The sequence below is a fragment of the Rhinichthys klamathensis genome, unplaced genomic scaffold, assembly GCF_029890125.1.
Source record: "Rhinichthys klamathensis goyatoka isolate OS25496 unplaced genomic scaffold, OSU_Roscu_1.1 h1tg000515l_1, whole genome shotgun sequence".
In the NCBI taxonomy this organism is placed as follows: domain Eukaryota; kingdom Metazoa; phylum Chordata; class Actinopteri; order Cypriniformes; family Leuciscidae; genus Rhinichthys; species Rhinichthys klamathensis.
In genome coordinates this window covers 352,501-369,118 of record NW_026606995.1, presented here as the reverse complement: position 1 = coordinate 369,118, position 16,618 = coordinate 352,501, and the positions used below count along the sequence as shown (strand labels likewise).

Here is a 16,618-nt window from a genome sequence, read left to right as displayed (position 1 = left end):
ATGAATATGTATTGTGAAAAGCACTATGCAAATAAATTTGAATTGAATTGAATTTACTTCAGAAAAAATGAAAGATAAAGAACACATTTCTAGATTCTAGTTTTAAACAGACGATGATGGTGCTGGTTTTGATAAACCACATGTGAAATAAGATAAAATAATAAAAGATATTTGCTCATTAATTATTCTCTAGTTAATTTTTTTCATGGAAAGTAAACAAAATACTGTAGTAATTATGGTATGGTTGCCATGGGGACTTTAGCGCATCAGTTTCTCTATTATATTTCTACGACAGCATTTAATGACATATTCGCCTCTCATCACCACACGCGCGCGCGCGCGCACACACACACACACACACACACACGCGGTTATTATATGTAACCATATAACAAATTCAGTGTAACTAGGAGTTGCTGACGCAGGTGGGCGTGTCCACGCGCTGACGTCACCGTCACGTGGATGAGCGGCAGGAAGTGACTGTTGTGTTTCTGGACGCGAAAAGAAAGTAGAGAACGGATTTACGATGAGTTCCATAATCCCGGAGACACAGAGGTAAAGCTACACCTTTATTTGTATTCATGCGAAATTTATACATGAATCAATACGATACTGATCGCCACTTTTCACGGAAGCGTAAATCAATGTAAATGTGTCTATCTATCATTGCATCTGTAATGCTTCTCCTCCTCTTCTCTTCATTTCATCTTCTCCTCTTCATTTCATCTTCTCCTCATCATCATCATCTTCTCCTCATCATCATCATCGTCTTCTCTTCATCTTCTTCTCTTCTTCCTCTTCTGATCTGCAGCATTAAAGCGGCTGTGATTCACATCAACTCCATCGACAGCAGCAAGTTTTCTAGACTCCTGTCTCGGATTCTGCAGAAGCTCCACCTGAAGGTGTGTGTGTGTGTGTGTGTGTGTGTGTGTGTGTGTGTGTGTGTGTGTGCAGGAGCGCTCCTTCAGTGAGGAAGAGCAGGAGAAGCTGATGATCACTGTGTGTGTGTGTGTGTGTGCAGGAGCGCTCCTTCAGTGAGGAAGAGGAGGAGAAGCTGATGATCACTGTGTGTGTGTGTGTGTGTGCAGGAGCGCTCCTTTGAAGAGGAGGAGAAGCTGATGATCACTGTGTGTGTGTGTGTGTGTGTGTGTGTGTGCAGGAGCGCTCCTTCAGTGAGGAAGAGGAGGAGAAGCTGATGATCACTGTGTGTGTGTGTGTGTGTGTGTGTGTGTGTGTGTGCAGGAGTGCTTCTTCAGTGAGGAAGATTAGGAGAAGCTGATGATCACTGTGTGTGTGTGTGTGTGTGTGTGTGTGTGCAGGAGCGCTCCTTCAGTGAGGAAGAGGAGGAGAAGCTGATGATCACTGTGTGTGTGTGTGTGTGTGTGTGCAGGAGCGCTCCTTCAGTGAGGAAGAGGAGGAGAAGCTGATGATCACTGTGTGTGTGTGTGTGTGTGTGTGTGTGTGCAGGAGCGCTCCTTCAGTGAGGAAGAGGAGGAGAAGCTGATGATCACTGTGTGTGTGTGTGTGTGTGTGTGTGCAGGAGCGCTTCTTCAGTGAGGAAGAGGAGGAGAAGCTGATGATCACTGTGTGTGTGTGTGTGTGTGTGTGTGTGTGTGTGTGTGTGTGTGTGTGTGTGTGTGTGTGTGCAGGAGCGCTCCTTCAGTGAGGAAGAGGAGGAGAAGCTGATGATCACTGTGTGTGTGTGTGTGTGTGTGTGTGTGTGTGTGTGTGTGTGTGTGTGTGTGTGTGTGCGCGCAGGAGCGCTCCTTCAGTGAGGAAGAGGAAGAGAAGCTGATGATCACTGTGTGTGTGTGTGTGTGTGTGTGCAGGAGCGCTCCTTCAGTGAGGAAGAGGAAGAGAAGCTGATGATCACTGTGTGTGTGTGTGTGTGTGTGTGCAGGAGCGCTCCTTCAGTGAGGAAGAGGAGGAGAAGCTGATGATCACTGTGTGTGTGTGTGTGTGTGTGTGTGTGTGTGTGCAGGAGCGCTCCTTCAGTGAGGAAGAGGAGGAGAAGCTGATGATCACTGTGTGTGTGTGTGTGTGTGCAGGAGCGCTCCTTCAGTGAGGAAGAGGAAGAGAAGCTGATGATCGCTGTGTGTGTGTGTGTGTGTGTGTGTGTGTGTGTGTGCGCAGGAGCGCTTCTTCAGTGAGGAAGAGGAGGAGAAGCTGATGATCGCTGTGTGTGTGTGTGTGTGTGTGTGTGTGTGTGTGTGTGTGTGTGTGTGTGTGCAGGAGCGCTCCTTCAGTGAGGAAGAGGAAGAGAAGCTGATGATCGCTGTGTGTGTGTGTGTGTGTGTGTGTGTGTGCAGGAGCGCTTCTTCAGTGAGGAAGAGGAGGAGAAGCTGATGATCGCTGTGTGTGTGTGTGTGTGTGTGTGTGCGCAGGAGCGCTCCTTCAGTGAGGAAGAGGAGGAGAAGCTGATGATCACTGTGTGTGTGTGTGTGTGTGTGTGTGTGTGCAGGAGCGCTCCTTCAGTGAGGAAGAGGAGGAGAAGCTGATGATCACTGTGTGTGTGTGTGTGTGTGTGTGTGTGTGTGTGTGCGCGCAGGAGCGCTCCTTCAGTGAGGAAGAGGAGGAGAAGCTGATGATCACTGTGTGTGTGTGTGTGTGTGTGTGTGTGTGTGTGTGTGTGTGTGTGTGTGTGCGCAGGAGCGCTCCTTCAGTGAGGAAGAGGAGGAGAAGCTGATGATCACTGTGTGTGTGTGTGTGTGTGTGTGTGTGCAGGAGCGCTTCTTCAGTGAGGAAGAGGAGGAGAAGCTGATGATCACTGTGTGTGTGTGTGTGTGTGTGTGTGTGTGTGTGTGTGTGTGTGCAGGAGCGCTCCTTCAGTGAGGAAGAGGAGGAGAAGCTGATGATCACTGTGTGTGTGTGTGTGTGTGTGTGTGTGTGTGTGTGTGTGTGTGTGTGTGTGTGTGTGTGTGTGTGTGCAGGAGCGCTCCTTCAGTGAGGAAGAGGAGGAGAAGCTGATGATCACTGTGTGTGTGTGTGTGTGTGTGTGTGTGTGTGCAGGAGCGCTTCTTCAGTGAGGAAGAGGAGGAGAAGCTGATGATCACTGTGTGTGTGTGTGTGTGTGTGTGTGTGCGCAGGAGCGCTCCTTCAGTGAGGAAGAGGAGGAGAAGCTGATGATCACTGTGTGTGTGTGTGTGTGTGTGTGTGTGTGTGTGCAGGAGCGGTCCTTCAGTGAGGAAGAGGAGGAGAAGCTGATGATCACTGTGTGTGTGTGTGTGTGTGTGTGTGCAGGAGCGCTCCTTCAGTGAGGAAGAGGAGGAGAAGCTGATGATCACTGTGTGTGTGTGTGTGTGTGTGTGTGCAGGAGCGCTCCTTCAGTGAGGAAGAGGAGGAGAAGCTGATGATCACTGTGTGTGTGTGTGTGTGTGTGTGTGCAGGAGCGCTCCTTCAGTGAGGAAGAGGAGGAGAAGCTGATGATCACTGTGTGTGTGTGTGTGTGTGTGTGCAGGAGCGCTCCTTCAGTGAGGAAGAGGAGGAGAAGCTGATGATCACTGTGTGTGTGTGTGTGTGTGTGTGTGCAGGAGCGCTCCTTCAGTGAGGAAGAGGAGGAGAAGCTGATGATCGCTCTCTCTCTGGAGAAACACACTCTTCAGCTGCTGCTGGAAGCCGTGTCCTTCATCCTCGAGCAGGTGCTGCACATTCTTACTCTTCATGCAATATTACAGTCATACAACCTTCCAATCAACAACAAAATCTACATCTGTTCTTCCTCCAAAAGCATTTCACTTGATATCCGTCACAATAGGGAAGAAAAGGCAAGTTTAAAGGGATAGTTCACCCAAAATTTAAATTAGCCCATGATTTACTCACCCTCAAGTCATCCTAGGTGTATATGACACTCTTCTTTCAGACGAACACAATCAGTTATATTAAAAAATGTCCAGGCTCTTCCAAGCTTTATGATGGCAATGAATGTCTGTTTCTGTTTTGAAGTCCATAAAAGTGCATCTATCCATCATAAAAGTGCATCTATCCATCATAAAAGTGCATCTATCCATCATAAAAGTGCATCTGTCCATCATAAAAGTGCATCTATCCATCATAAAAGTACATCTATCCATCATAAAAGTGCATCTATCCATCATAAGTGCATCTGTCCATCATAAAAGTGCATCTATCCATCATAAAAGTGCATCTGTCCATGATAAAAGTGCATCTGTCCATGATAAAAGTGCATCTATCCATCATAAAAGTGCATCTATCCATCATAAAAGTGCATCTATCCATCATAAAAGTGCATCTATCCATCATAAAAGTGCATCTATCCATCATAAAAGTACATCTATCCATCATAAAAGTGCATCTATCCATCATAAAAGTACATCTATCCATCATAAAAGTGCATCTATCCATCATAAAAGTGCATCTGTCCATCATAAAAGTGCATCTATCCATCATAAAAGTACATCTATCCATCATAAAAGTGCATCTATCCATCATAAGTGCATCTGTCCATCATAAAAGTGCATCTATCCATCATAAAAGTGCATCTGTCCATGATAAAAGTGCATCTATCCATCATAAAAGTGCGTCTATCCATCATAAAAGTGCGTCTATCCATCATAAAAGTGCATCTGTCCATCATAAAAGTGCATCTGTCCATCATAAAAGTGCATCTATCCATCATAAAAGTGCATCTGTCCATGATAAAAGTGCATCTATCCATCATAAAAGTGCATCTGTCCATCATAAAAGTCCATCTATCCATCATAAAAGTGCATCTGTCCATCATAAAAGTGCATCTATCCATCATAAAAGTGCATCTATCCATCATAAAAGTGCATCTATCCATGATAAAAGTGCATCTATCCATGATAAAAGTGCATCTATCCATCATAAAAGTGCATCTATCCATCATAAAAGTGCATCTATCCATCATAAAAGTGCATCTATCCATCATAAAAGTGCATCTGTCCATCATAAAAGTGCATCTGTCCATCATAAAAGTGCATCTGTCCATCATAAAAGTGCATCTGTCCATCATAAAAGTGCATCTGTCCATCATAAAAGTCCATCTATCCATCATAAAAGTGCATCTGTCCATCATAAAAGTGCATCTATCCATCATAAAAGTGCATCTATCCATCATAAAAGTGCATCTGTCCATCATAAAAGTGAATAAATCCATCATAAAAGTGCATCTATCCATCATAAAAGTGCATCTATCCATGATAAAAGTGCATCTATCCATCATAAAAGTGCATCTATCCATCATAAAAGTGCATCTATCCATCATAAAAGTGCATCTGTCCATCATAAAAGTGCATCTGTCCATCATAAAAGTGCATCTATCCATCATAAAAGTGCATCTGTCCATCATAAAAGTGCATCTGTCCATCATAAAAGTGCATCTGTCCATCATAAAAGTGCATCTGTCCATCATAAAAGTGCATCTGTCCATCATAAAAGTCCATCTATCCATCATAAAAGTGCATCTATTCATCATAAAAGTGCATCTATCCATCATAAAAGTGCATCTGTCCATCATAAAAGTGCATCTGTCCATCATAAAAGTGCATCTGTCCATCATAAAAGTGCATCTATCCATCATAAAAGTCCATCTATCCATCATAAAAGTGCATCTATCCATCATAAAAGTGCATCTGTCCATCATAAAAGTGCATCTATCCATCATAAAAGTGCATCTATCCATCATAAAAGTGCATCTATCCATCATAAAAGTCCATCTGTCCATCATAAAAGTGCATCTATCCATCATAAAAGTGCATCTGTCCATCATAAAAGTGCATCTGTCCATCATAAAAGTGCATCTATCCATGATAAAAGTGCATGGAGGATTTTTTCCTCAGGTTAATCATTTTTAACGCTCATACTGAACATGACTGGTTATACCCTGTTACAGTGTGAAAGACACACACATCTCGAGTGTGTAACTGGTTTGTAACTGAGTTGTGTATCTGTTGTCCAGGCCGTGTATCACAGTGTTAAACCCCTGGCACTCAGACAGCATCTGGAGAACATCAGCCTGGCGCCGGAGAAAGCAGAAGTCTTCAGTCAGGTCTGGGCTTCAGCTGGGCCAGAAGTGCTGGAGAAGATCCGACACGGGATATTTGCCCCGGAGAAGGTCAGTTCTCCACAGTTCTCCACAGTTCTCCTCAGTTCTCCTCAGTTCTCCTCAGTTCTCCTCAGTTCTCCACAGTTCTCCTCAGTTCTCCTCAGTTCTCCTCAGTTCTCCTCAGTTCTCCACAGTTCTCCTCAGTTCTCCTCAGTTCTCCACAGTTCTCCACAGTTCTCCACAGTTCTACTCAGTTCTCCACAGTTCTCCACAGTTCTGCTTAGTTCTGCTTAGTTCTCCACAGTTCTCCACAGTTCTGCTCAGTTCTCCACAGTTCTGCTCAGTTCTCCTCAGTTCTCCACAGTTCTCCTCAGTTCTCCTCAGTTCTCCACAGTTCTACTCAGTTCTACTCAGTTCTACTCAGTTCTCCACAGTTCTCCACAGTTCTGCTCAGTTCTCCACAGTTCTCCACAGTTCTGCTCAGTTCTCCACAGTTCTCCACAGTTCTGCACAGTTCTGCTTAGTTCTCCACAGTTCTCCACAGTTCTGCACAGTTCTGCTTAGTTCTCCACAGTTCTCCTCAGTTCTCCACAGTTCTGCTCAGTTCTCCACAGTTCTCCACAGTTCTCCACAGTTCTGCTCAGTTCTCCTCAGTTCTCCACAGTTCTCCACAGTTCTCCACAGTTCTCCACAGTTCTCCACAGTTCTCCACAGTTCTCCTCAGTTCTCCACAGTTCTCCTCAGTTCTCCACAGTTCTCCTCAGTTTTCCACAGTTTTCCACAGTTCTCCTCAGTTCTCCACACTTCTGCTCAGTTCTCCACAGTTCTCCACAGTTCTCCACAGTTCTCCACAGTTCTGCTCAGTTCTCCACAGTTCTGCTCAGTTCTCCTCAGTGCAAACTTCATCAGTTATGAGAGAAATTCAATTTCAGCTGTAAAGCAGCTCTAAAAACACAGTCATTATTCATCTCGAGTCTTTAGGGTTAGGGTTAGGGTTCATAATATTCGCTCAGATCGGCCAAAGATCGCTCATTTCGGCCAAAATATCAGGTTTAAATCGACTGAAGCGACACATACTAAGAAATTGCAATAGTGCGACAGGGTACGCAATAATCGTTCCTTTACTCTCAGGGAACCGAGGTTACGTTAGTAACAGAGTACGTTCCCTTTCGAGAATGGTCACTTCGTGTTGCGTAGCTAATACGCAGTGGGGACGCAATGTAAAACGCAGCACATTAGCAACTGGCTGAATCAACTGGAGCCTAGGGAACACCCCGAGGCTCAACAGATCAAGCCATAATCAGTCTCCCTGTATAGTGACACTAACCAGACAGAGTTGGGTTCATGAATAAAAACTGGGGCTCATAACCGTGGACCACTTGCGCTTATGGAAAGTAACGTGTGGTTATGTGCTTATGGATAGTAACTACTTGTGCTTATGGACAGTAACATGCTAGATAGATAAAAACTAGACACTGTCGGATTAATATCATACTGAGAGGACCCTGGCCTGGACCCTGGCCTGCAGGCGAGTTACCTCCAGATTATAAAATCTGACAAATGTGGACGGCGAGGACCAGCCGGCCGCTGCACAAATGTCTTGAATTGACACACCACTGGACCAAGCCCACGAAGAGGCCATGCTTCTCGTGGAATGGGCTTTAGCGCCTATGGGACAAACCTGGCCCACAGAGGTGTATGCCAGCGAGATGGCGTCCACTATCTCTCTGGATAGTCTCTGCTTCGTGACCGGAACCCCTTTGGTGCAACTGCCGAATCAAACAAAGAGCTGTTCTGACTGCCTAAACGGTGCAGAACGCTCTAAGTATATCTTTAGAGCCCTAACGGGACACAGCAGATTAGCGCCACCATCATTCTCCGAGGGTGGAAGTGCTAATAATGTAATAACCTGAGCTCTGAACGGGGTTGAGAGCACCTTAGGTACATAACTGTGCCTTGGCTTGAGAATGACTCTGGAGTCATTTGTCCCAAATTCCAGGCAGGATGGGCTCACAGAGAGCGCCTGCAAATCCCCCACTCGCTTAACTGATGCCAAAGCCAGCAGCAGAGCAGTCTTCAGCGAAAGTGGTTTGAGATCAAGCAAATGTAGTGGTTCGAACGGTGGCCCCTTCAGGGTCCCAAGGACCGTGGAAAGGTCCCATGCCGGGATAGTGGGAGGCCTGGGGGGTTCAACCTCCTGGCTCCTTTGAGAAAACGGACGATAAGGTCGTTTCTCCCCAATGACTGGCCAGCCACAGGAGCATGATGAGCTGCCATGGCTGCCACGTACACTTTGAGCGTGGATGGGGAGCGACCCGCATCCAAAAGCTCTTGTAAGAAGGAGTGCACCACTGATACTTCGCATGAGTGGGGCTTGAAGTGTCTGGCTGAGCACCAGCCAGCGAATACTGACCACTTCAGAGCACAGAGGCGTCTTGTAGACGGTGCTCTAGCCTTAGTGATGGTATTTAAGACTTTTTCTGGGAGGTCCCAGGATACCCGTTAAGGGGCCACACATGGAGGGCCCATAAGTTGGGTTGAGGGTGCCAGATCGTCCCGTTCGCCTGTGTGAGGAGGTCCTTCCTCATTGGCACTGGCCAGGGAACATTGTCCATCATCCGTGCCAGTTCTGGAAACCATGCTTGAGTTTTCCAGAGGGGGGCTACTAGGAGGACTGAGCATCCGCTCTCCTTGATCCGTCTGATGACCTGAGGGATCATAGAGACCGGCGGGAATGCATATAGCAGGCGTCTGGGCCATGGGTGGGCCAGCACGTCCCTGTTCTTTGAAAAGAACGTTGCACAGTGAGTGTTGTTCTTTGAGGCGAAGAGGTCGACCTCTGCCCTGCCGAATAGGGGTGTAACAATACATCGATATGGATCGATGCATCGATCAAACGTCTAACGATACGATGCATCGATACCACACATAAAATATCGATGTACGGTACCTTTATTTTGACACGCTCCACATCCTCACGTAAACTTTCTCCGCTGAAATAGACGCCTGACAAGATTGACTGAACCCTTTGTCACAAAAGCCAGTATTTTCCACTGTCATCGCGAGTTCATGTCATCGCGCTGTCATCGCGAGTTCACAGCAGAAACAACAAGCCCCGAAAAGTTTGTTTTAGCAAATCAGTGCGCAGTATTCAGGTCAGGTGACAAGGCTGCTTGTCACTTTGAAAAGACGCGCTAGCTGAGAGGAGTTTCGTCAAGCTGACTAAAAGTGATCGAGGATGGATTTCAGCGAACTTGATGAACTCGTGATATCTTCTTCGGGGCGTAAAAGTAAAATAAAAGCTGAAACTTTGTCACGGAATCTTGCTAAAACAGCACGTTTAGTGGTAAGTGAAAGGCTCTCTGTATTGCGTGTACGTTAATCACAACAACAAAGTTTGACAGGCGTCTATATCAGCTGAGGAGATTGGTGTTGCAAAGATTAACCAAGTGTTTTATTATGTATCATAGCAAATACTTGGCTTTGTTTAACTCTGAAACATGAAATGTGGAGTTATCTGCTTTTGCCATACAAATATATATATATATATATATATATATATATATATATATATATAAAATATATAAATCCTTTCAATGAACTTTAATATAACAGAAGAGTTCATTTGCAAAAACAGATAACTGCGTTCTTGTTCATTTTCATATATCATTTTTTTTTTACTTGTAACAAACTACTTGTAAATGTCCCAATTGGGAGAGGGTGTGCAATTTTCAAAGAGTTTAATTAAACTTTCATGTTATATATATTTGGATGTATTGTGAGTTAATAAACGTAACCGGTTGTGTACACTTAGCACATAATATCTAAATATCGATTAATCGATCGATATAGCCCTGAATCGAATCGAATCGTAATCGAATCGTAGAATTTTTTGAGGTATCGGCAAATATCGTATCGCTGGCTGAGAGAATCGATATCGTATCGTATCGTGATTAACTGTCCGATTTACACCCCTACTGCCGAACACACTCAATATCAGCCGAACCGTCTGTGAGTTGAGGGACCACTCGCCTGGGGGAGTGTTTTGGACTCCCGGGACATGCGCAGCTCTCAGGGAGCGCAGGTTGGCATGCGACCAAAGGAGGAGTTTTCTGGCCATAACATACTGGCTGCCTGATCTGAGGCCACCCTGGCGATTTATATAGGATACCATCGACATGTTGTCCGTCCAGACCAAGATGTGGTGTCCCCTGAGGTCTGGCAGAAATACTTTCAGGGCTAACCAAACTGCTCTCGTTTCCAGGCAGTTGATGTGTAAGCTCTTCTCTGGGCTCAGCCAGAAGCCGGAGACAGGCTTGCCCTCGTGCAGCGCTCCCCAACTTTGGTTGGATGCGTCTGTGAAAATTACTTTCCTCCTGGAGGCCACACCCATAATTACACCTGACTGGTACCAGTTCTTGGCTTTCCAAGGGACCGGAGCTCTCACACAGCGCTGGTTCACCATAATGTACAGGCGGCCTGCCCGCCATGCATGGGCTGGCACATGGCGCTTTAGCCAGTGCTGAAGGGGGCGCATATGCAGTAACCCTAGCTGGAGTACTGATGATGCGGCGGCCATAAGCCCGAGCGCGCGCACCTACTCTGAAGGAGGCTATCAGCTGTTGGATAGAGAGAGCGCGCTCTGGTGTGAGCTGCGCTCTCATCGTCGATAACTGTGCCCAAAAAGATTACATTCTGGCTGGGTAACAGTTTGCTCTTAGAATATTTTGATCCTGAGACCCAGACATTCCAAATGGCTGAGTATCATGGATCTGTGTGTCAATAATTCGGTCCTCGACTGTGACATAACGAGCCAATCGGCGAGATAATTCAGCACGCACACTCCCTGTTGCCTCAGGTGAGAAAGCGCTGCGTCCATGCACTTCGTAAATATACAGGGTGCTAGGGACAGGCCGAATGGCAGGACCGTGTATTGATAAGCCCGCCCCTCAAAGGTGAATCTCAAGAATGGCCTGTGGCTGGGCGTTATCTGAATGTGAAAGTAAGCATCTTTCAGGTCCACCGTAAAAAAAACAATCCCCCTGGCGAACCTGCGCGAGGATTTGTTTGGTAGTTCTCATTCTGAATGGCCGTCTCATGAGGGCTTTGTTCAGATGTCTCAGATCTAATATGGGGCGGGTGCCACTGTCCTTCTTTGGTACACCCCATTCGGGTGTCAGCCGTAGGGCGGGGCTGGGAGACCCGAGGCGCTGGTTTCGCTGGCTGTGGAGGCGGCGTGCTCTTGTGACGGCTCGAAGCAGAACTGGAGCGTTTAGGCAGGAAGTGTCTCATAGCTTGAGAAGATTTCTGTGCCTCAGTAAACCTCTCAGAAAACCCTTTCACCGCCGGGCCAAAGAGACTGGTGCTGGAGATAGGAGAGTCGAGAAACGCCGCACTGTCCGCCTCTTTGATGTCAGTGAGGTTCAGCCAGAGGTTGCGCTCGAGCACGACGAGGTTAGCCATGACTCTGCCGATGGCCTGGGCGGTAGCCTTTGTTGCGCTGCGCAGGTCACAGAATGACCTCCGGAAGTTCGGAAGTTTCGCCTGATACACTTGCAACACCGCCGGCAGGGCTTCGAGGGGTGCACCACTCTTGATCTCCAGCCAGCAGCAGTGGTGGACACAGGTGGGCGGCGACTGCTTCCTCGAGCGGCGGCAATTTCTCATAACCTTTCTCCGCTGCACCGTCGACAAAGGAGAGCGTAGCGGAAGCGCTCGTGTGAGCTGAGTATGGCGCGCCATGACTTTGCGAGTTCGTTGTGAACCTCAGGGAAGAAGGGCGGTGGTTTGTGGCGGGGGGCCGCCCAGCCGACTCCTGGGCGGCTCCTCGGGCGAGGCCCATTCGAGACCGACGTCTGAAACGGCCGCAGTGAGGATGCGCAGCATTTCGGCGTCCGAATTAGTCCTGGTGGCGTTAGCTGTAGCGCTAGCACAGGACTGTGAGGGCGGGGTCCACCGAGCCCGACCATTCCTCCTCAGACGCAGCAATAGAGAGGCTGTCGTGCTCTTCATCCGATCCGCCGAAGGAGACGCGTGGGCGTGGGCTCGCTTAACTCCATATGCTCGGGCTGCCGTTGGCTGCGGCGCTTCTTTTTCCATGGCTGAAGTAGCGCTGGGAAAGGAAGATTAGGAAGAGCGGTGTCGCCATCTTGAAAGAGAGCTAACCGCATCCGCAGCGCTGAGATGGGCAGGCTCTCGCAGTGAGAACAGCCCGCGGCAGAGAGAGCGGCTTCAGCGTGGGCGGGTCCCAGGCACCTGGCGCACTCCGCGTGCCCGTCATCCTCGTGTAGACCAGCTCCACACGAGGTGCATGAAGAACGAGGCACTTGCTACAACGCCTCAAGAAATTTGCTCTTTTAGAGAAAAGCTGAGTGTCACAGTGCGAGCACAGCAGTAAAGGATATAGCGGTGTCTCGCAGTATGGCCACAGGAGAGCAGCGACAGAAGAGGGCGAGTTGAAGGCGCTGTCCGCTGTTTTCAAGGCTTGCTGTTGCTGATCTGGCTTGATTCGATGGCGAAAAGCTTCAGTGTGGACTTAGAGACGTGAAGTGTCGCTGAAGTTGAGTAAATCTGATATTTTCGCCGAAATGAGCGATCTTTATAGGCTTAGGCCACGCCCTTTTAGGCACGCTATGACGTATTCGGCGCCAAGTCAGTGGATTGGGCCATTGGATGTGCAGTTGCTGCAGCACAGCCAATGAGAGAGCTAGACGCTCTGCTGCGTTTCACTGTGCAGCTGCACTGCGTTTTAAATTATTGCTTCAATATTTCGAGGAAAAGGAGTTTCCCCACTGCGTATTAGCTACGCTATACGAAGTGACCGTTCTCGAAAGGGAATGTATGTTGGTGTCAGGACGAGTTATTATGGACTTCATATATACAGTCAAACCAAAACTTATTCAGACACCCTCAACATTATCAGTTTATTCGCTATAGTTTAGAAAATGGTAATAAAATATGACCAGAACTCAGAGTTCTCAGATCAGTGGATATTTGACTGGTTTTGTCCGTCCTTCTGTTAGACTCTCACACATGAATTATGTTGAATATCTGTCAGCTGTTAAATTGAACTACACAATTAGATAATACCAGTTTAGCTCAACCAGTGACCAAGCAATGCTTCATGTTGTTCCCGGTGTGTGTTCCTGTGTGTGTTCCCGTGTGTGTTCCCGGTGTGTGTTCCCATGTGTGTTCCCGTGTGTGTTCAGCTGGATCAGGTGTCGTGGCAGCTCAGTCTTCTCATGGCCCGATCGGATCAGAGCCGGCTGAAAGAGCCTCATGCCGTGATCAATCTGGGGCTCCGGGCGGAAGACGAGGTAAAGAGTGTGTGCGTGTGTGTGTGTGTGTGAGAGAGAGTGTGAGTGTGTGTGAGTGTGTGTGTGTGTGTGTAATCTCAGTGTGTCTCCTCTGAGCTGCAGTTCGTGTGTGTGTCAGATGGTGGCGCTGTGGCTGCGCGTGTGTTTCTCAGAGTCTAAAACTGAGAAGCAAACGTTTCAGAAGTGTGTTTTCCTCTCATGAGGAACCTGAACAGATGAAGACACTCACTGAGCATCTGGTTCGACTGCTGACATCATTTCCTGTCAGCAACGATCATTAGACTAGTGTGTTTCTGTGCTGGTCATGACCTCTGACCCCTGAAGCCCTTCAGTTCTGCACTGACAGAAATTAACTGGTGACATTTGATAATTAAATAGATTTCCAGGGGTGTTTTATCTAAATGAGGGCAACTAATTATATTCTTATTAGATGCATGCATCATATTTTATGTCAAATTCATACATTTAATCAGTAAATATCAATTAGAATGCTATAGGCTGTTAACAATCAGATGAAAACATTAATGTTTTTAAAATGAAATACTTTAAAAATGAAACTAAAGCTCCAGCAGGGGGCAGCAAGTCAAAGTCTTAATGAGTGAATCACAGAGTTCAAACAGCTGATTCAAGTGAATCATTGACTCGTTCGCACACTGATTGAGTCACTCAGAGAATCAGCGGTTCTGTTGCAGGTTTGATTGAAACTACTTTTGTTGGCAAAAACAGACAATTTTGTGTCTAAAAACTCACATTAACTTGTTTATTGAACTGTTGTATAAAATAATATCACATTTGCAGTCATGCTGATATTCTGTAAACCATCATGCTTGCTCGTGTGATATTTCTAATTTAAATCATATAGAAATATAAGATTTAGCCCATATATTGAGTTCAGGGTCGATGTAACTCCTGCAGTTTCAGGACGTGTTGTTGCACAGACTCTGTAAGTGTGTGTGTGAGTGTGTGTGTGTGTGTGTGTGTGTGTGTGTGTGTGTGTGTGTGTGTGTGTGTGTGTGTGTGTGTGTGTGTGTGTGTGTGTGTGTGTGTGTGTGTGTGTGTGTGTGTGTGTGTATGAGTGAGTGAGTGTGTGTGTGCATGTTTCTGAAGGTTCGTGATGCGTTTGCTGGAGAAACTGTTTTAACCTCGACCTGTGAACGAGTGTTTCTCATCATCATCATCATCATCATCATCCTTCAGTTGTGAACATCAGAACACACTCGCTTTATCAGTGAAGTTTATGTGTGTGTGTGTGTGTGTGTGTGTGTGTGTGTGTGTGTGTGTGTGTGTGTGTGTGTGTGTGTGAGAGAGAGTGAGTGTGTGTGTGTGTGTGTGTGTGTGTGTGTGTGTGTGTGTGTGTGTGTGTGTGTGTGTGTGTGTGTGTGTGTGTGTGTGTGTGTGAGAGAGTGAGTGTGTGTGTGTGTGTGTGTGTGAGAGAGTGAGTGTGTGTGTGTGTGTGTGTGTGAGAGAGTGAGTGTGTGTGTGTGTGTGTGTGTGTGTGTGTGTTAGAGTGAAGCTCTGCTGAATTATAGATGGAGGAAGAAGCGCTCATGTGTCTCTCCACGAAACACGGCATTCTGGGAAACGGAGCTTCTGGCCTCGTCTGCACCTGATCGTCACACTACCAGTTTCTGAAGATGATGATGAAGATGATGATGAAGAAGATGAAGATAATCATGAAGAAGATGATGATGAAGATGATCATGAAGAAGAAGATGATGATGATGATGATGAAGATGAAGAAGATGATGATGAATATGATGAAGAAGATGATGAAGATGATGATGAAGATTATCAGATGTGTGTGAGGAAACACAGATGCTGTTTCCTCACACACATCTGTGTTGATGCTGATTCCTCACACACATCTGTGTGTTGATGCTGATTCCTCACACACATCTCTGTGTTGATGCTGATTCCTCACACACATCTGTGTGTTGATGCTGATTCCTCACACACATCTGTGTTGATGCTGATTCCTCACACACATCTCTGTGTTGATGCTGATTCCTCACACACATCTGTGTTGATGCTGATTCCTCACACACATCTCTGTGTTGATGCTGATTCCTCACACACATCTCTGTGTTGATGCTGATTCCTCACACACATCTGTGTGTTGATGTTGTTTCCTCACACACATCTCTGTGTTGATGCTGATTCCTCACACACATCTCTGTGTTGATGTTGTTTCCTCACACACATCTGTGTGTTGATGTTGTTTCCTCACACACATCTGTGTGTTGATGCTGATTCCTCACACACATCTGTGTGTTGATGCTGATTCCTCACACACATCTGTGTTGATGCTGATTCCTCACACACATCTCTGTGTTGATGCTGATTCCTCACACACATCTGTGTGTTGATGCTGATTCCTCACACACATCTGTGTGTTGATGTTGTTTCCTCACACACATCTGTGTGTTGATGCTGATTCCTCACACACATCTGTGTGTTGATGCTGATTCCTCACACACATCTGTGTGTTGATGCTGATTCCTCACACACATCTGTGTTGATGCTGATTCCTCACACACATTTGTGTGTTGATGCTGATTCCTCACACACATCTGTGTGTTGATGTTGTTTCCTCACACACATCTGTGTGTTGATGCTGATTCCTCACACACATCTGTGTGTTGATGCTGATTCCTCACACACATCTGTGTGTTGATGCTGATTCCTCACACACATCTGTGTTGATGCTGATTCCTCACACACATCTCTGTGTTGATGCTGATTCCTCACACACATCTGTGTGTTGATGCTGATTCCTCACACACATCTGTGTGTTGATGCTGATTCCTCACACACATCTGTGTGTTGATGCTGATTCCTCACACACATCTGTGTGTTGATGCTGATTCCTCACACACATCTCTGTGTTGATGTTGTTTCCTCACACACATCTGTGTGTTGATGCTGATTCCTCACACACATCTGTGTGTTGATGCTGATTCCTCACACACATCTGTGTGTTGATGCTGATTCCTCACACACATCTGTGTGTTGATGCTGATTCCTCACACACATCTGTGTGTTGATGCTGATTCCTCACACACATCTGTGTGTTGATGCTGATTCCTCACACACATCTGTGTGTTGATGCTGATTCCTCACACACATCTGTGTGTTGATGCTGATTCCTCACACACATCTGTGTTGATGCTGATTCCTCACACACATCTCTGTGTTGATGCTGATTCCTCACACACATCTGTGTGTTGATGCTGATTCCTCACACACATCTGTGTGTTGATGTTGTTTCCTCACACAC

General features: G+C 46.6%; 1 protein-coding gene across 2 annotated transcripts in view; it reads left to right on the top strand.

Annotated features, from left to right (window-relative positions):
• The first annotated feature begins 455 nt into the window (after positions 1-455).
• commd10 (COMM domain containing 10) overlaps positions 456-16,618 on the top strand; it is a 24,325-nt gene continuing 8,162 nt past the window's right edge. For both annotated transcript variants that reach the window (XM_056238299.1, XM_056238298.1), the window contains exons 1-5: positions 456-555; positions 812-902; positions 3,531-3,638; positions 5,939-6,094; positions 13,234-13,341. In XM_056238299.1, the coding sequence (XP_056094274.1) occupies positions 527-555; positions 812-902; positions 3,531-3,638; positions 5,939-6,094; positions 13,234-13,341 (492 nt within the window). In that variant the 5' untranslated portion in view covers positions 456-526. The remainder of the gene's footprint in view (positions 556-811; positions 903-3,530; positions 3,639-5,938; positions 6,095-13,233; positions 13,342-16,618) is intronic.